The sequence below is a fragment of the Macaca mulatta genome, chromosome 1, assembly GCF_049350105.2.
Source record: "Macaca mulatta isolate MMU2019108-1 chromosome 1, T2T-MMU8v2.0, whole genome shotgun sequence".
Classification (NCBI taxonomy): domain Eukaryota; kingdom Metazoa; phylum Chordata; class Mammalia; order Primates; family Cercopithecidae; genus Macaca; species Macaca mulatta.
Window position 1 is genome coordinate 72897540 of NC_133406.1, and position 20699 is coordinate 72918238.

Genomic DNA, 20699 nt, shown 5'->3' on the forward strand with positions numbered 1-20699 from the left:
ATTCCATCTGAGCATGAATTTATTTAACCATCCAAATACATCATCATGGAATTCTGATCAGTGAAATTTAGTATATTTGGTTAAATAATGAAATTTTCTTCATCACACATGTAGTTTTGAATGCTTACTAGGTCAGCCAGGCTTCATGCTTAGTACCTGGTGCTCCCTCATATAGAGGTATAATAAAATTTGGGACTTTCCCAGGTAAAATTTTTCCTCTTCTGGCGTATTTACCTTTACTACATTTTTATAGTTTTTCACAGTGTTATAATCATTTGCCATCATATTCTTTACTCAGGAAGCACATATTTGTATGTCTCATATTAAGGACTCAGTTTTCTTGGAATTACATTTTCAAAGTCATTATTGGAAATGTAATATTTAGTAACCAAACTGTTTGCTTTCCTGTATAACTGAAATTATAACTCATTCAGTGGAGTGCTCAGAGCTTGCTCAATTTAAGAGAATTTTATCATGAAAACATAAATATCTTTTAAAACCATGGCATGTTTCTCCTTGCAACCCTCAAGCAGTTAGTTCAAATAGAGACCCTCTAGAAAACTGCACCTTGTGTTGACTGAGAGTTTTGCAACCATGTCAAAGGCCAGGTGTTAAAACTGCTATTGTTGAGCTGATAACTGAGTAGAAATTTGCCAGGAATTTAACAGGTAACAAGGAAAGTACCTGAGAAAGAGTGAGATCTGTTGAAGAGCAGTCATTACCACCATCACAATGGCTCCGAAAATTTGCTTTGTTTGGAAAAGGCGGGTTTGTGTGACTGCTAGGGAGATGTTTTATATTCATTGATCATTTGTTTGTTTAGGTGTTTAATGGACACATATTGTATATCAGATACAGTGTTTAGCACTTAGTGGCAATAATTGTTCTAGTTCCTGTTCCTGTGAGATGGAATGTGTGAAATCCAGGAGCAACAATTACATAGGGAATCTTTTTCTCTTCCTGGTATTTGCTCTGTTTTATTACACAGGAAAATTCTGTAAAGGGTTTAGTCACTCCCTGGTTTAACTCGTGACTCTCAGAGAACTCACAACAGAAATAATGGCCATCTGCATGATTAAATAAGTGGAATTTGACCCAAATGGTTCAGAAGTCTTAGGGACTGTGAACAAACCAAAAAGTTCCTTAACTTTTAGGGTTCAGAATGGATATATAGAAGTATTGTAAAAACATGTGGAGAAAATATCGAGGAGAAAAGTATTCAGTACTGGATAATTACAGCTTCGTGGGGCAGGAAGTAAATTGTACTACATTCCGTGAAAAATATTTCAAATTGTTCTAGATTGAGATTTAAAGACAATTTCTAAGAATAACAATTCGGTATATGTATATACTGTTCCATCTTTGTAAACGATGAGTGAGTGATGTCATGTGTTGGTTTTTCTTTCTTTATGATCATCAGACTGCTGTTCATTTCATGGCAGTCTTCCCAGTTTAAGAACAAGTACCTAGAGGGACATGGACAACTTCTCGAATGTTGAAATTTCAAATCCCCAAAAACAAGTTCAAATATCACCTTTGTTGGCATTCTGGTTTTCTGACTTAATGGCATATGAAAAGTTTGGTTTAGTAGGTAAGCTATTGTTTAATACTGAAGTCATATTTCCATTTGTTAAAAAGAAAATAGGATTTATAACATTATTAAAAGGGGTTCTGAGTCCTTAAAGCAGTGAGAAACACCTTATTTAGTTAAATTACTTAACAACAAAATAAGATATACTAAAACAGAAATTAAGATTTTCCCTCCTTCATATTAAGACGGGATAGCTTTAATTAATAAAAGTAAAGTCAAACAAACCCCACAAAATTAAAATCCATGTTTGATATTTAAGCTAAAATAATTATAGGCCGGTTTAAAGGAATGACCCCCATTTTCTTTATAATGGAGTTATTTATCTATGTTTATATTCTATAACAGATATGCCATTTTAGAAAATCAGAAGAGGTGTATGGAACTGATAACCTTAGTCTGGAGTGGCTTGGTTATTCTTTAAAACCAGGATATATCTTTTTTTTCTTTACAAATACTTTGTGATTCAGAAAGAAAATCACAGAGAAAAAAAATTATATTTAAGAGATAGGGATGTTGTATGCCCAAGTTCTTTAGCACGAAAAAGGGCCGATGGCTGGGAGCTGCTGGAGAGAGGACAGAGCAAGGTAAGGAGGCCCTTGGTGGAATGGTGCTTGTCTTCAGACCCACATGGTTTCTAGGTGAGAACCTTGAGAAGAGGCATGCCTTGTCCAATTTAGTGTTTCCTGCCTTAGCTAAGTACTTCCCAGGCAGTATGAGTAAAACAGGTTGGTGGATAAATGATAAGAAGGACAGTAGCTGACATCATAGATGACATGGACCATTGGGTTCAATGAAGGAGCCTGTGTTTCGGAGCTATTCAGACACCTGTGTTGAACTCTAGCTCTGCTACCCCTTTCTTGAGTGACCTGCCATATGTTATTTTCTCTGCTGATATTATGACATCTCTATTTTAAGGTGGGATACTTACTGTTGGGATTTCAAGGAGCTGGTACAAACTGGTCTTGCATTCCTGAGTTCCAAACAGACCATGAGAGTGATGGCAATTGGATCATCAGCTTTATTGCTGCAAAAGGAAGCTGGCAATGTGACTTAATTCTGTGGCCACATGGTCTTACTAATAGCCCTGCCCTAAGTCAATGGAAGTGTGAAGCATGAGAATGCAACTCCCCTCAACACCTACCCACAGGGCGTTAGGATGAAATGATTTCATTTATGGAGGTAATCAGTAAGTCTTCCTTTTCATCCCACTCTTCAAATCTGATTTTGAATATTCTGTAAATCAGTGGAAATGAGCATATTAACTAGGTTAGGCAGGGTTTACAGGGCCAATTTTTTTTTTTTTAAGTCTTCTAGGGGCCTTTGTGGCAGCTCATGCCTATAATCCCAGTACTTTGGGAGGTCAAGGCAGGCAAATCACTTGAGGTTAGGAGTTTGAGACCAGCCTTGCCAACATGGTGAAACCCTGTCTCTACTAAAAATACAAAAAATCAGCCAGGCGTGGTGGCAAGTGCCTGTATTCCCAGCTCCTCGGGAAGCTGAAGCAGGAGAATTGCTTGAATCCAGGGGGTGGAAGTTGCAGTGAACCGAAATGCACCACTGCACTCTTGTCTGGGTGACAGACTGAGACTGCATCTCAAAAAAAAAAAAAAAAAAAAAAGGCCTTCCACGAGATGCCTGCCATGGCCTCATGGGTTGTTCTGTCGCCTAATCAATGATTCTTTGGAGCCATCTAGGGCTTTCTTAGTGCTGAGTAGAGGGACTGTTTCCAGCAAATGTTTAGGAAACCTGCTTTGTGGAGACAATGGTTCCCTAGCAATAATACCAGCCTGAACTTTCCTGAGCTATATTTTTTGTAGTTTAATCTACTAGATTGGATTAGGCTCTGACTGAGTTCCTCACACAAGCATTAAGGACAAGAGATCTAGAGAGAGATCGCACCATCTAAAAGAAGCTGTCATATATCATATAAGAATGTCAGGATGAGTAGACTTATTTTAACTACTTGGAAAAGTTTATAAGATTCCCAAAACCTTTATACCTCCACACCTCTTTGTTATTTTTATTACCAACTGTATACTGTCCTATTATGGTTAGCCAGAAAGTTCTTAAAATGGAAAGGATTTATGTGCATGTTTTTAGTGACAATAAAGAAAAAAAGAAAAGCAGTGGAGTGAATATTTCTGCCAGGTCAGTGGGGGACCTAGGAAGGGAGAGTAGGCTGTAGCATCTTGTAGGCGGCATCTCAGAAGTCTGTGGAAAGAGCAAAAACAGCGTGGGAGACAGGGGCAGGAGCCCTGTCAATAATAAGTCAATAACAGAAATTACCCGAGGTTTTCTTAGTATGCCAGAGACAAATGAGTAGGTTTCCTGAATATAGCTAGATTGAAATTAATGCTTGTAAAAGTCAAGAAGTTTTTTAAAAAGTATTTCCTAATTTATTCCTAATTTAAAAATAAAACAATTTTTCTTAGCAAGTTATCCTGACATCACAGATATGTTAATTTGGATAAGATTCTTAGATGAAATGAATTGATTAACATGAAAATTAATTCATGAATCTTAGATATCAGCAAGTGAGTAGGATTTGGAAGTTGTTTGGCAATATTTCGTATATACAGTATTGGTTTTTCCTAAATCATCTGACTGCCAGTATTTCATCTTGAGAGTGGCAATTTAAAAAGGAAAAAACATTTTTTCCCCTGGGCTTAGACTCCACTAAAACTTGTGGGTTGAACATTTTACCCAAATATAGACCTTTTAGTGATTAAGCTAATTTACTCTTTTCAAACTGTGACATCCTGTTTATAAGAAAGAAGACTTATAAAAAGTAATCTGAGCATGAACTAACTCTTCTAAAGTCAACATCTTGGTGAACTTATGTGTTAAATGAGTCACAAATATTTGGATGAAAATTTTTTCTGGTTTTGAAAGAGAAAGTACTTGGGAAAAAATGTCATTTTGGTTTCATTGAAATGGAAACATTTGAAAAAATGAAATTCACTGGTGAGCCTATCATGTAACAGGTTTACACACATATTTCTTAAGTCAGTTCTGTGAAGTTTTAGAGCTGTATCCTCCATGGGCCAACTCTTAACCATCATGAGATGCATTTATAATTATTCCCAGAAATGAGTTTTTAATGTTGCACAAAGTAAAATTTTTATAATATTTGAAAATAATATTATTCGCTTTGTAAAATGTATTTGTAAAATTACTTTTGTCCCAAAAGAAAGCTGAACGATGCCTATTCAATTTATTTACCTGACAGAAAAATGCTGTCTTTTTATTGACCCTTTATTATTTGAAAATGTCATCATGAGCAACTTACAATTTAATTTCTCTACAATAATGTTATACTCAGTATTTTATACTTGATTTTAATATATACTTGCAATTTATACTTGATTTTTAATATATACCTGCAACTTATTAGCAAAATTTAATTTCTCTACAATAATGTTATATTCAGTATTTTATACTTGATCTTTGATATGCTTGCAATTTACTGGCTGAATTTTTGTGAATTGAGCAAATCCATGCTCTTTTAAGCACCTCCAGTCTCTATGCTGTTGGTCCTAAAATCCTTATCTTCTGCCCTGTTCTATTAAGTGTTAGATTTGCATTTTAAGGATCTTTTTGGTTATTACCTCAAGCACTACAAACCTGTCAGTTCTCAGTTTTAATTACCTTTTTTTAAAAAAAGTCAATCTTTCTTCCCCCATTCAGTTACAATATCACCAAAGACCACACTGTGGGTCTTTGGTCATCAGAGAGCTCTTCCTCTCACTTATCACAAGTAACTGGCCATCAGTCCTTGATAATTTGGCCTGTAAAATGACTCTTCTTGCCATCTCTGCCCTAACTCAGACACAATAATTTCTTAGCTAATTCAGAACAAAAGCTTCTCATGGGGCTTCCCTGTCAATTCGTTCTTCTCTGCCACTGGATCTTTCTGTGGAGATAGTCAAATATGAATATATAGGACTTGTCTCCCTAGAGACTTTTACTTATTCTCCATTGAGTTAAGATGAAATCTTTACAATCTGATACAGCCTACTTTTTCTAGATTTCTCTCTTGTACTTATCTGCTCTTTGGTCAAATACATGTGGAGATTTATCCATGACTAAAAGTCATTTGACTATACTATATATTTTCCACACTGTGCTATTCCAAGTTTTGATCCTCATTACTTAAGACTCACTTTCCCATTCTTACTTTCCTTCTTCCAGAAGTAAAAATCATTTCTTCTATGTCCTCTCATAGTGCTTTTGTATTCTCTTTGCCATCATGCAATATACCCCATTAAGGTTAACTATCTATATGAGGATTTCTTGATCTAAATTATGAATTTTTCAAGAGAGGTATTTGATTTCTTATTTGTGAAAATAAAAACAGTTCCACTGTTGGGACTTAATGCCCCCATATTAATGGGGTACTGAACAAAAGGTGTGTTGAAATGAACCCAGATTCTCATAGGTATAGGTATTGTTCCAAGTGGATGGAGAAGTTCTTCAAGGATTAGAGTGAAAAAAAAAAAAGAGCCTTGCCAATTTTTTTTTCTTGAGAGCTATGGTTTTATTTTATGACAGTCATGGGAATTTCTCAGAAAACTCAGAGAGTGATGAATGGTAGTATTACCTGCAAATTTCTATTTGTTCTCATTCGAACCATCAAGTCATTGTCTCTGGCATTTGTTAGTGATTCATTGTACTGATGACTTTAAAATATGAACCATCGCTAGAGTTGTTCACTTGCTGTTCAGTTTGGCATTAAGTTGATTAGCTAGCATGTATTTATTGGCAATGAGGTAAATATGCTAAGTTAAATGCACACCAACAAAAGTATAATCGCTATCTTCTATTTGTTAAAATAGAGGTGGAAAAAGAAACTTAGTACACATAGAATAATTAAGTACAAGACTGAGATGGATTATATAAATGTAAATGAAACATGAAGCAAGGAAAAATCATGATGATCTGAAGAAGCAATGAAAGGTTTCATTAAGAAAAACTTAACTTGTTCTTGAAAAATAGGTAAGAATTACTTGAATGAAAATCAGAAATTCAAAATGAAGAAAATAATATAAGTCCATTGACAAGAATACTAGATTTCTATGTTTTGCAAACCAAAATTTAGTTAGTAATTTTAGCAATACCTAGATTGTTTACTTTTAAGAATATGAAGTTATTTTGTTCTACTTTGTTTTGTCTCCAGGTGGATCCGATATTGAATATCTGGACTTCTATAAGCCTGTCGTGTGGTTCTGGATCCTTGTAGGGCTTGCTTACTTTGCTGCTGTCCTGAGCATGATTGGAGATTGGCTCCGAGTGATATCTAAAAAGACAAAAGAAGAGGTGAGAATTAAGAAGTGTGCAAAAACACTTCTATTTAGTTAATTCAATAAAGATTATTTTAAATTATGTTTACGTTTACATTTAAAATATTTAAACATTTTAAAATGTTAATATTTTCTGTTTGGCATGAATTTGCTATATGAGACTATGAGCAAATATATGAGTTGTATTATTCACTTAGAAAATGTTTCTATGCCAATTGCTGTCTCAGAACTGAGGGCAATCTCTAATGAAAAAGGATGTAACCAAAAACATTTTCTTTGTTATTTCTTTTTCTTTTGTTTTCTTTCTTGTGTTCTCAAGGGCACAAAATAAATTTTATTCTGTAAAGAAAAAATAATAGAAAATATTTGTATCAAGAAATCAGAAGCATGAAATAGTGAATGTTTTAAATAATGTGGAAGGTTTTTTACCTTTAACTTATTTTATTTTTCTTATGTCTATATAAATTTGTACATACACATGTATATATATTCCAAAGCTGTATGAATTATGGCTGTTTTCCCTGTGTATAGATTTTAACAATTTTAAAAGTTGTCAATTTACTTATCTTGTACAACTATAGTTATAGAAGTGAACATTAGAATTTTGACCCATGAAATTTTGGAAAATTTGAAATTTGAATATTGATTTTGAAATTCTATTGTTTGGAAATTAAATTTTGATTTCATATTTACATATCCAGGATCACTATTAGTTTGAATGTGACGGGGTAATGTTTAATTATGAAATGTGTATTTCTTGCTTCTGAGTCTTAGTCAACTTTGCTAATTGTTTCAAAGAACAACAAATCTGTAAAACCTGTCCCTATAGTACCTATTGCCTTCCTTTAACTATCCATTCCTAGGCCACAGATATCAGTGTCAGACTCTTTGATGGCTACAAGCGTGAATTCTTTAAGCATACACCCAAAAGAAATAGAATAAGATAGAAACTGATGAAATTAACTTCCCTTTACAAATGTTTTCTTTGAAAATTATGATGTAATTGTTTTGTTTTGTTTTGTTTTGTTTTTGAGATGAAGTCTCTCTTTGTTGTCCAGGCTGGAGTGCAGTGATATGATCTAAGCTCACTGCAACCTCTGCCTCCCAGGTTCAAGTGATTCTCCCACCTCAGCCTCCTAAGTGTCTGGGACTACAGGCTCGCACTACCATGCCTAGCTATTTTTTTTTTTTTTTTGTATTTTTAGTAAAGACAGGGTTTCATCATGTTGGCCAGGCCGGTCTAGAACTCCTGACCTTCAAGTGATCTGCCTGCCTCTGCCTCCCAAAGTGCCAGGACTGCAGGCATGAACCACCATGCCAGGCCAAGTCATATAATTTTTTATTCATACACAAGGTGCCTATGTGAACTAGCAAGAATGTAAATTATCCATACTTTACTTTGAGGATACCATATTTCCTAACTGGGAATTTACTTATTCAGTATGCATTAGTCTATATCTTAGTTGCATCATCAATCGAAATATTTTTATTATAAACAAGTCAGTAAGACAATATGCTTGACACTATAATTTAAATTGTATGAAAAGCCTTGCTTTGAACAGGACCTATTCAATGGATTTGCCTCAACCTTAGGCTCATTGTATGTGGTGCGCATGTGTGAGTGTGGTGTTTGTGGGGGCGGTAGGGGATGGGAGAGAGAGAGAAATATGATGGATGGTTATTCTTCATATGTACTTCATGTATATCTTGAGATGCTAAGGCAAAAAGTGGAAATTGTAGTTAGGGAATGTTTTGGATAACATAGCTAAAAAGAAAACTACTCAAACATCAAGCAATAATTTGGCTTTCAAATGGATTTGAAAACACATGCACACAAGCATGTATTTCTTAAATAAAATAGACTTGAGCAGAACCTATTTCATACAGTCAGGTAGTTAGGAAAAGTATTGTTTTGCAATACACAAATACACACATAAAATATTATAAATAAGCCATGTATTACATACATACACACATACATACACACTTATATCTTAATGTTTTTGTGGTCCACAATATAAAAGTTTGAAAGCCGCTAAGGCACAGATAGTACAGAGGGAAATTTTGTATCTTTATTAATTGATGACATTGGTATAGAATATCTGCTTAAATGTTTAAAACTTGTATTATTAAAAAACAGTGCTTTTTGTGATAGGACTAGCTGGGTCAAAGAATTAGCACACTTTTCCAGAGTAATGAGTCTGCTCTAGCTGTTAAAACAAAATATGACAGACTGGGTGGTATAACAACAGACTTTTTTTTCCCTCACAATTCTGGAATCTAGAAGTCCAAGAAGGTGCTAGCAGGGTTGGTTTCTGGTGAGGCCTCTCTCCTAGGCTTGCAGGTGGTGCCTTTCCACTGTGTCCTCATATGGCCTTTTCTCCATGTGCATGCATGAGAGAGAGTGAGAGATCATGTGAGCATGTACACTCTGGTATATTTTTCACTTCTTAAAAGGACTCCAGTCCTATTGGATTAGGGCCCCACTTTCATGACGTCATCTAACCTTAATTACCTTCTTTAAAACCCTGTCTTCAAATGCAGTCACACTGGAGCTTAGGGCTTCAACATCTGACTTTTGGGGAGACACAAATCAGGCCATAACACCATCTTTTCAAATAAATACAAATTTCTACATAACTGATTTATTCAAAATGAAAATCAAGACTGGGTGTGGTTGCTTAAGCTTGTAATCCCAGCACTTTGGGAGGCTGAGGCAGGCGGATCACCTGAGTCCAGTAGTTTAAGATCAGTCTGACCAACATGGTGAAACTTCATCTCTATTAAAAATACAAAAATTAGCTGGGCATGGGGGTGGGTGCCTGTAGTCCCAGCTACTCAGAAGGGTGAGGCAGGGGAATCCTTTGAACCTGGGAGGCGAAGGTTTCAGTAAGCGGAGATGGTGCTACTGCACTCCAGCCTGGGTAACAGAGCCAGACTCCGTCTCAAACAAACAAACAAACAAACAAACAAACAAACAAACAAAAAACAGCGTTGTGTGCCTGCTTATGAGTGATCTTCGTGACTCTCAACTGAAAGTATGAGATGTAGCACTGTGTTTTCATGCTAAACATTGCAGGGCTTTTTTGTTTTGTTTTGTTTTTTGTTTTTTCTTACCACACATGTTTTGGCGTCTACCTAATATTCTGGGTAGCATGTGCTGTCTGGTGATTGCATCTGCCGAAAGCTCACCTGAGTCAAGGCTACAACCAAAGCTTTAAGTGAACCATCCAAACACACAGCTGCTCTGAACAGGGGAGCCTGTTGAAATGGAGCTTTCAATTGGAGTAGATATGTATATTTTCTGATTTATAATGTAATTTAGGGAACTGCAAAATGGGGTCACGAATTCAACAGAGAATATGAAGAAAGACAGGGAAAGGCCCCTTATAATTTTCAAAATATCATCATGGCCAAAGTTTTTATGAACAGAATACTGTTAAAATTTCTAAAGCAATGGAAAATGATTATTATATAATTTTAGTTTTGCAGTAACTCACTAAAGGCATAAATCAATAAAAGCCAACTAAATATAATCTAGTTGTCATCTCTGTGTAGATGAACCAATGCCAGGTGACTGCTCAATAGGTATTCCTTACTTTCCACGCCCAAGTCATTCCGGGCACCGTTCGTTTTAAAAACTCCCAAAGTGTTAAGAAACAACAAGGTTATTTCTAGTTTTCAGTTTTGATGAATAAAAACACTAAACATTTTTAGTAACTGGGAATCTTCCTCACTAAAAAATTTAACTAGTACAAAGTATAAAAAATACAAAATTAAATATAGCTTCAAATTTTTCAAGTGATAATACTTGGACACATGCTTTCCCTGAATGAAAAGATTTTGGCTAATAACCCCAGTCTTATATTATTTTTTCAAAAACAAATCTGCTTAAACCATATTGGTTTAAGTATGAAAATATAGATCTAGTCATATGTGCCCTTATTCCATTTCTGTTTTTTTATGTTAAAACATATTGTTTCCAGCCAGGAGCTGTGGCTAACACCTGTAATCCCAGCACTTTGGGAGGCTGAGGCGGGCGGATCACCAGAGGTCAGGAGTTTGAGACCAGCCTGGCCAATATGGTGAAACCCTGTCTCTACTAAAAATACAAAAATTAGCTGGGCATGGGGGTGGGTGCCTGTAATCCCAGCTACTCCGGCTGAGGCAGGAGAATCACTTGGACCCGGGAAGGCGGAGGTTCCAGTGAGCCGAGATCATGCCACTGCACTCCAGCCTGGGTGACAGAGCAAGACTCCATCTTCAAAAAAATAAAAATAAAATGAAAAATAAAATAAATTATGTTTCCAGTGAAGAATAGTTTTAATGAAATTATGTTTTGTTTTCCATCAACATGCTGAAATAAAACGTGGTCTAGCTAATCCATCTGAAATATTTGAAGAGGAAATGATTTGTTGAAACATACTATATATTCAAAAGTGCCACATATAATTATAGTTGATCTGCATCAAGGAAAACAATAATGAGCGCAGTAATTTTCTAGTTTTCCACGGAAACATATGCATTTCTGTAAAAGCGTTTGTCTATTTTTTAAGCTCCAGTGGAGGGTAGGCACATGTTTAACAGAAAGAATTGGTAAGTCAACTTATCTTTTTCATGAAACTATGTACTATCTTCTGAGGAAATAATGTTTCCATTTATAAAATAAAGCTTATTTAGATATTCTGGATAATACAATAATACTGCTACCTGAGGGAGGCATAATAGAAATAAGATGTGACCACGAAACTCAGAAGGTAAAATCTGTGCTTGCTTAGGAAGAAAGCATGGAGCAGGGCGTCGTTACTACACACAGGCATACCTCAGGTTCCTACTGTTCACATTTCTTGAGCTTGAAAGGGCCTGTGATTTCTACATACTTCTTCTATCGATGCCCATGTGCCAGTGTTTGGGTGTTCCTGTGCACATACGAGATAAACACCACCGTGGCCCACACCATAGCATGCTAGTGTTGTCGGGCCACGTGGCACCACAGCTGGCCACAGTGAATTGATAGCCAGGCAATGCTTCTCTACCAATATCATTTCCTTAGTCTCTGGAGATGCTTATGCAAATAGAGGCTCTCACTTTAGTAAGTTGGCCTTGTATTGTGTGAAAACTACACCCTTTGACTGGACAACGCTAGTGCCAAGAAGCCTTGAAAGACTGTCCCTGAATTTTTATTTCACCCCAATTTTGTGAAGGGGCCTGAGAATGTGAAAGAACATAGTTTTGTTTTGTTTTGTTTTGCTAATTACCTGGTGGCAGCATTTGGTCTCCTCTAAATTTCACTCTGGTTGGCAATGACTCTTTCAGGAAAGGAGCTGGTACTTGGAGGCTCTTTATCTTGGCCAGAGATGAGCAATTAAGAAACAGTTGCAGCCTGGGCCCCAGAGAGTTTGCAGTAGATCATTTTATCATTATTTCTTATGGGAGAAGTGCTTTCAATTTGAAAATGCCATTTGAATAGCTTAGACTTTATTCAGAAAACTTTACGGAGTCATGGAAGGATTTTAAGTAAGTGGAATGAATGATGTTGGCAACAGTGGGGAAGATGATTTAGTTGCAAACAAAGCTGGATTCAGGAAAATCAACTGGGAGAGTTACTGCAGGTATCCAGATACTATCAAATGAAGGGTCTAGGGTAGCAGTGGGATAGAGATGAAAGTTCAGATTTCAAAAATACTTGGGGGATAAAAGGAATAGAATTTGGTGACCCATTAACTGTGCACAATAAAGAGAAAAGGAGAATGACATCCATAATTCTAACTTTGGGTAGGATTACAGAATGCTGGAAAATGAGAGATTTTGCAAAAATTGGAACAATCAGATAGTTTTATCTTGGACATGTTATGATTGCAGACGTAACAGACATCCAGGTAGTTCAATTTTAGAAAATTGCATCTGCATGCCTGGAATGTAGGAGAAATTAAAGCTGGGAAGATAGTTTGAGGCCATCACTACCTGAGAGCTGTGAGTATAGACGAATTCACCTAATGAAGATTTGTAAAGTAAGTCAATAGTGGAGTTAAAAACAGAACGTGGAGTAATACCTTCACTTAAGGTGTGGGATGTGGAGACTATGGACTGTTTAGCAAACAATATAGTTAAATAAATTGATTTGTGGTTGAGTCTGTTGGAAAGGCAAAGGCATCGAGGTTTTGAAGAGAGGAAGATGGTTACAGTGATGGATCATATTGGCTAAAGAAAACGGTGAAGAAAATCCAAGGAAAGGCTAACATAATAGCATAAAACAGATGAAAAAAGTAACTAGAATTCCCCATTAGGGAACTCTTGTAGAAAACCATGTAAATCTTGTTCCCTGACATGGGTGCAACACAGTAGCTATATCTTAAGATAGTTCCGGCCACATAAAACACAATTTCAAAGGGCAACAGTCACAGTGTTTTTATGGAAATGGGAGCCCTTGGAACATGACTAACAGAAACCCTTGTGAATGGTGCGCTGGGGGAATTGAGCCATGGCATGGAGACCAGTTAGGAATTAGAATTATTTAATGTCGAGTTCCTAAATTATTAATTCATTCAAAAAGTGCTATTAAGGTTCTTACTACGTGATGAGTGCTGTATTGGGTGCTGGGAGTAACTCTTCATCTGTGGTAGTTTGAAGTCCATCTCTTTATTGGGAGGATTGCACAGGTGGTGTGTTTGCTTACTGGTCTTTCTAATGCTTGCTTTTACTTTTCTTCCTCCAGTGCTGGAAAAAGGAGCTTATTGGAGAACACTTGTTAACATAGCCTGCTTTTACTTTTTTCTTTTCTTTTTCTTCTTCCCACCCTCCATCACTCCCTTCCTTTTTTCTTTGATCTTCAGACTATATGTCAGACTTTGTAATTATTGCTTTGATTTCTGTGATATTGTAGGGCAGGGGGGCGGCAATACTGTTTGGTACAATTTTTCTGGCAGTGTTTCTTACTGTTATTGCTCTCTTACTGAGATATTCGAGTAGCTATAAATGACTATTTGAAATTGGACTATGGGCATAGTATTCATTGACCATAAATCTTCTCAGGTTTATGTCTTACACATGTAACTCTTCTTTGGCTAAAGGATAAGAACAATATAAAATAGAAGCAGGAAGTGTCACGATGGGCTATTCACACTAAAGCATACATAAAGGGCCCATCTTCTCTTTCCCACGGGGAGAAGGGTGTCCTTCACTATGTGATGGGGAAAAGATGAGAGCAATCAGATTTTGAGGTTCATCTGCTGGTCAATGTTGGCTCTGCCTAATCATGCAAAGGAGAAAGTTCTTTCTCTCTCCAGTCACAGCCTGAGTTCAGCAAGTTATTGTCTATTTAGTAAATAGGCAATTGGAGAGGAGAATAAAACAAGGCAAGAATTAAATTATGCTTGAAGGCAACATTAACTGCCAGAAACCCAGACATGTCTGATTTCTAAGTGAATTGTATGAGCAGTCATTTCTGCAGAACCGAGACCCCAAATTATGTCTCTATATAGCCTCAGTATTATGTTGCATGCTATGAACCTTTGTGGTTCTAACTTCAGGGAGGCCTTAATAAGTCAAAATGTATACTCAAAATGAAATAGGATTTGAGGACGTTCAGAAATGGAAACACTTCTCTTCTAGAACACATTTTAAGTTATTTCCCTTTTAATACTAAATGAGATAATCATGTATAATGCACAACTGTCAAATAATAATGGCTAATAAGGAAGCAGAAACACACAGAGGTACAGTGACTTGGGAAAGGTTGTACAGCTGGTAAAGCGGAAGAATCAATAATGAACTCAGATAGCTTGACTCCATGGCCCAGCCTTTTAATGTTGTAGCTATGCTGCTTCCCAATTGCTCACAATGTTTCTTATCTGTTGTTGTTATTGTTTATTTCTGCCTCTGCCTTCTCATCTCACTTCTTCCCGTCCTTCCCCATTCTTCTCTTCCCTCCTTCCCTTTCCTCTTCCTGTCTCTTCCCTCCTCCTTCTTTCCTCTTTTTGCCTTATGTGGGTAATACTGACTCATCAGGAACATGTGCCCAAGGCTTACCCATCTGTTACTGTGTAACTACAGAGAAGAGTTTTGTGTATTTAATTTGGTTACTAATTATTTATGGTATAGATCAGTGAAATCTTGAAACCTAAAATTTTTACATTCTTTCAAGTGAAAAGAAGTGATTTGTATGATTTCTGAAAAGTGAGTGGGTTTTGAGGCCAACAAAACTGAGATTTAATTCTATCTCAACTATTTACTAGCTCTGCAAACATCACCAAAATGTCTAATCTCTTTTGAATCCGTATTTCTTTTCTGATAAAATTAAGGTATGGTATCTCCTTTATGAGTTTGCTGTGAAGATGTGGTGAGGAGTGTATGTGATGTGGCTGAATGCTTACTGAATGTTTGTTTCTTTCCACATGGGTTTCTGAATAAATTAATATCAAATTATCTCAAATCAAATAATTTTATAAAGTTCTAAGACTATATATATATAATATCATCATATATTGTTCTATGTAGAGCATAAAATATCATGAGTGCTTATAGGTCTAAACATTTTACGTGGTTGAAATAATAAGTAAACACAAAAGAAACGATAAACAAACAAACAAAAACTATTGAAGGTGTCTATATTGCTAGAATTTAATCACAAAACCAGAGTCCAAAATAGCCTAGTAAAAAAATGAATATAGAAATTTCAAATATGTTGAATATTCTATGGACTTTTAAAAGACTAGTTTCTACATTAAATGTTCCTAAAATCTGCCCAGATCCTCATTTTTTTTTTTTTCTTGAATTAGACCCACAAATTTTCTAGTGTCTTACTGTCTCAATTGAGGTAGAACCTGTCTGGATTCTTCCTTTTATTAAACCAAGAGGCAGTAGCTCAATTGTTTTCTTAAAAAATAAAAATGTGCAGGAAGATTACTTTTGTTTTCTTCCTTTTTTTTTTTTTAATTTTAGGTTGAATTCTCAGTACAAATGGTGACTTTTTTTTTCTCTTTGATTATGTATCTCACAGAATGTCATCTGGTAATGGAAGTTCAGAATAATTTTTTTCGATTCCTTTGTAAATAATAGGAAAATAAGTTAATAGTTTCTGCCTCAAAGCTCCTTATAAGTAATTTCATTTTCTTTAGCTAGAGAGCACATTATGAGGATTTAGTGCATCAATATACAATGTTATTTTTCTTTTTTGACTATTTTGAGACTGTTATCTGTTTTGAGAAATTGTGTTAGGAAAAGTGGCCACCATGAACTTGGCTTTCAAAATTGTTTTTGGACTTTCTTCAGCAAACCAAAGTATTCCCCTTGCCTGTATTCAGAGCTAAAAAAATCACATTTTACAAAAAATCAAACTATGTTTGCTGAGAACAGAAGAAAATGTGGTTTCAAACATGGATCAAAATGAACTTGGTTTTAGCTCCTCTTTAAGATGGCTTTTTCTAAATGAATATTAGCTTGTGATTGGTTGGAACCAAGAGTGGGGGGCATTTTGAATAATCAAATCAGGGATTATTTAATCATCTTTTGCAACAAAGTATGATGATTTGTTTAGCGTTCAGTGGATGACACCCTAATTGTAGTAAGAGAATTTAGCTCTTCCTGCCTCAAACTTGATTTGAACCAAAAGAACGGCTTCTAATAAAGGATGCACGTGCATGTGTGTACACGCACATGTGTGCCCATGTGTGCAGGTGCACACACATAAAATCTCTTATTTCAAAACAAGATAGAATGTCTATTCTTTCTCCAGCAAAAGTGCTAGTCATCAGTATTGATCATGAAATACTTTCATTTGACTCTTTCCAGATACATATTAGGATTATACTTCCTCTTCTTTTCTTTCCTTCTTTTCTTTCCTTTTTTTTTTTTTTTTTTTTTTTGAGACGGAGCCTTACCTTGTCACCCAGCTTAGAGTGCAGTGCCATGATCTCAGCTCACTGCAAGCTCTGCCTCCTGGGTTCACGCCACTCTCCTACCTTAGCCTTCTGAGTAGCTGGGACTACAGGTGCCCACCACCACTCCCGGCTAATTATTTTGAATTTTTAGTAGAGACAGGGTTTTACCATGTTAGCCAGGATGGTCTCGATCTCCTGACCTCGTGATCCACCCATCTCAGCCTCCCAAAGTGCTGGGATTACAGGCATGAGCCACTGCGCCCGGCCCTACTTCCTCTTCCTTTTTGTGTTTGGTGCCATATAAACAGATCTGGCCAAGGATTTGTGGGCAGAATTCATGTGAGTGAATGGGAGAAAATTTATTTTATTTTATTTTATTTATTTATTTATTTATTTATTTATTTATTTATTTATTTATTTTTGAGACAGAGCTGGAGTGCAGTGACGCAATCTTAGCTCACTGCAACCTCTACCTCCCAGGTTCAAGTGATTCTTCTGCCTCAGCCTCCTGAGTAGCTGGGACTACAGGCACACACCACCATGCCCGGCTAATTTTTGTATTTTTAGTAGAGACAGGGTTTCACCATATTGGCCAGACTGGTCTCGAACTCCTGACCTCTTGATTCATCTGCCTCGGCCTCCCAAAGAAGTGCTGGGATTCGCCTGGCCAGGAAGAAGGTTTAATTGCATCTGTGAGTGCCTCAAGATCCTCTTGCCCTCTAGCACAATTACCATAGGAGATCATGGATGCCATGTCAGCCTGGGTCCCTGAGTAACTACACTGAGCAGAGCCCTTTGATGATTTGTGGATATTTAACCAGAACAAGAAATTAACCTTTGTTGCTTTAAGCCACTAAGATGAAGGGATTATTCGTTCTATATTATAACCTTTGCTATCCTGATTAATTTGATAACACACCATAATCATTGTTTCTCTAATTCAAGGACAGAATTACAATGATAATATTATTATTTTAATAATACTATTTTTTTTTTTTTTTGAGACGGAGTCTTGCTCTGTCGCCCAAGCTGGAGTGCAGTGGCGCGATCCTGGCTCACTGCAAGCTCCGCCTCCTGGGTTCACGCCATTCTCCTGCCCCAGCCTCCCGAGTAGCTGGGACTACAGGCGCCCGCCACCTCGCCCGGCTCATTTTTTGTATTTTTAGTAGAGACGGGGTTTCACCGTGGTCTCGATCTCCTGACCTTGTGATCCGCCCGCCTCGGCCTCCCAAAGTGCTGGGATTACAGGTGTGAGCCACCGAGCCCGGCTTAATAATACTATTGTTTAAGGAAAAAGTTAAAATAATAATTTTGGAGATTTAGACTTTATATGCCATGTTTATATTTGGTAAGTTTTACATTAGCTTCCAAATCTCTGACAGGCTTAGGTGTATTATCTACATTATCTTACTTAAGATTCACTAGTAGTTTTAGTAAAACTGAAGCATCAAGGTAAGAGTCCAAGTAAAATAGAGCAACCTGCCTTTTAACTCTTTATGTGCTGTAAATTCCAGAGACCAGGTCCTATAAAAAGGCAGTTTCTGCTCTCAGCCTTCCTGTTATCCCTGATTCTGATTCTGTATACACATACAAGATTGAGTCCAGTGATGCTGAATCTGTTTTGTATGTAAATTTCCATAAGAAGAAATATTGAACTGAATGTGTTTTCATAAAATCAATGCATAATATCAAAGCATTCAGACATGGAAGAGTAGAATACTCTTATATAATATTATTTCTGAAATTTATTAAGTTGAACTGTGTGAAATTATTGACATTCAGCTGTTTTTGACCTTAAAAATCACAGTCTCACTTGATTCAATGTAATATTCTAAGGAAATATATTTGAAAATCATATTTACAAGTACTATAAAATCTATTCACTAGATTATAACCTTTACATTAGGCAAAATCGTATTTGGCCACACATCTATGCTATATTTTCTTTATTCATTAGTTAACAAAAACTTTTCAAAATCTTATTCTGATTACATACAGACTATGGAATAATTATTGCATCTCAGCTCAACAGACCAATGTGTTGCACTTGCATGTTACACAAATCTCTACCTTTTAGATTTGTCATGTGTCCCTCTAAGACTATCACTGCAGTTTTCCCTCTTCTTTGTTCACATGGGCACATCATAACTGCTTCTCCTGCTGCTGAAGCTCTCTCTGGGGCCATGACACTGTACTAATGAATACTGATTCCTCACTTCATTCCCTATAACACAGTTCATATAAGACTGAAACTGATTATAACTTTATAGAAGTCCTACAGATAATTTAAGGGAATTACAGAGCAGAAAATAAAAACTTCGTGCTTGTTGATCAGACAGGGCTGCTTCTAGAATCTCTTGGCTGTCTTCTTAAAGAATCGCCTCTTGGCCATTTCACTTCTCAATCTTTATAGGGCTCTGCTTACCACTCCAGGCAAATTCGTTCTATTGGATATCCCCTCCCCTGCGGTACAGAGGCCACAGTAGCAGAAGACCAGTTGACACAATGATAATGTATGTGCGAATACACTCTACCCCCAAATGGAGATAGCTTTTTAAATCAGGGGTCCCCAACCCCTGGGCTGAAGACCAGTACTGGTCCACGGTCTGTTAGGAACCAGGCCGCACAGCAGGAGGTGGATGGTGGGTGAGTGAGCATTACTGCCTGAGCTCTGCCTCCTGTCAGATCAGTGGCAGCATTAGATTCTCATAGGAGCGGGAACCCTATTGTGAACTGTGCACGTGAGAGACCTACGCTGCACACTCCATATGAGAATCTAATGCCTGCTGTTCTGAGATGGAAGTGTTTCATCCTGAAGCCATTCCCCCAACTCTGCCGGTGGAAAAATTGTCCTCCGTGAAACCGGCCCCCGGTGCCAAAAAGATTGGGGACTGCTGTTTTAAATGATTGACTGTGACACTGGCTGTCTTAGTCTGAAGCACATGCATTTGAATTGTTTCCTCATGTAAGGTTGTTCCCAAGAATGATGGACAGGTACTTGATTTCCATGTCTGTGAGTAAACAAGCAAATAAATAAACAAATATGCTCAGCAAAGTAGTCACTTTCATAATGAAGGAGGTTTTACTACACTGATAAATTCTAGCTCCCATTCAGCATATCAAGTTACTTTGGATTCCTAAGATGTCTGGTTTTTCACCTTTAATTAAACAGCAACAGAAGCATATGGAAAAAAAAGTTAAATAACACTGATCATTAGAGAAATGCAAATCAGAAGCACAATTAGATACTATTTCATACCATCAGAATGGCTATTATTGAAAAGTCAAAAAACAACAGATGCTGGTGAAGTCGTGGAGAAAAAGGAACACTTATACACTGTTGGTTGGATTGTAAATTCGTTTAATCATTGTGGAAAGCAGTGTGGAAATTCCTCAAAGAGCTAAAAGCAGAACTACCATTTGACCCAGCAATCCCATTACTGGGGGTATATGCCTAGAGGAATATAAATCATTCTATTATAAAAACACATGCATGTGAATGTTCATTGCAACACTATTCACAATAGTAAAGACATGGAATTAATGTAACTCCCATCGATGACAGAATGGATAAAGAAAATGTGGTACATATACACCATAGAATACTACACAGTCATAAAAAAAATGAGATTATGTCTTTTGTGGGAACATGGATGGAGCTGGAGGATATTATCCTTAGCAAACTAACACAGGAACAGAAATCCAAATACTGCATGTTTTCACTTATAAGTGGGAGCTAAATGATAAGAACTTAACACAAAGAAGGAAACAACAGACACTGGGGCCTACTTGAAGGTGGGAGAAGGAAGAGGAACAGAAAGATAATTATTGGGTACTGGGCTTAATACCTTGGTGATGAAATACTCTGTACAACAAACCCCCATGCCACGTGTTTACTTATGTAACAAATCTTCACATGCATCCCCCATC

At 36.7% G+C, this 20699-nt stretch overlaps 1 protein-coding gene across 2 annotated transcripts in view; it reads left to right on the forward strand.

Moving 5' to 3' along the window:
• Window positions 1-20699, forward strand: part of KCNK2 (potassium two pore domain channel subfamily K member 2) — a 145848-nt gene that overhangs the window by 97203 nt on the left and 27946 nt on the right. For both annotated transcript variants that reach the window (XM_015116300.3, XM_015116290.3), the window contains exon 6: window positions 6768-6907. In XM_015116300.3, the coding sequence (XP_014971786.1) occupies window positions 6768-6907 (140 nt within the window). The remainder of the gene's footprint in view (window positions 1-6767; window positions 6908-20699) is intronic.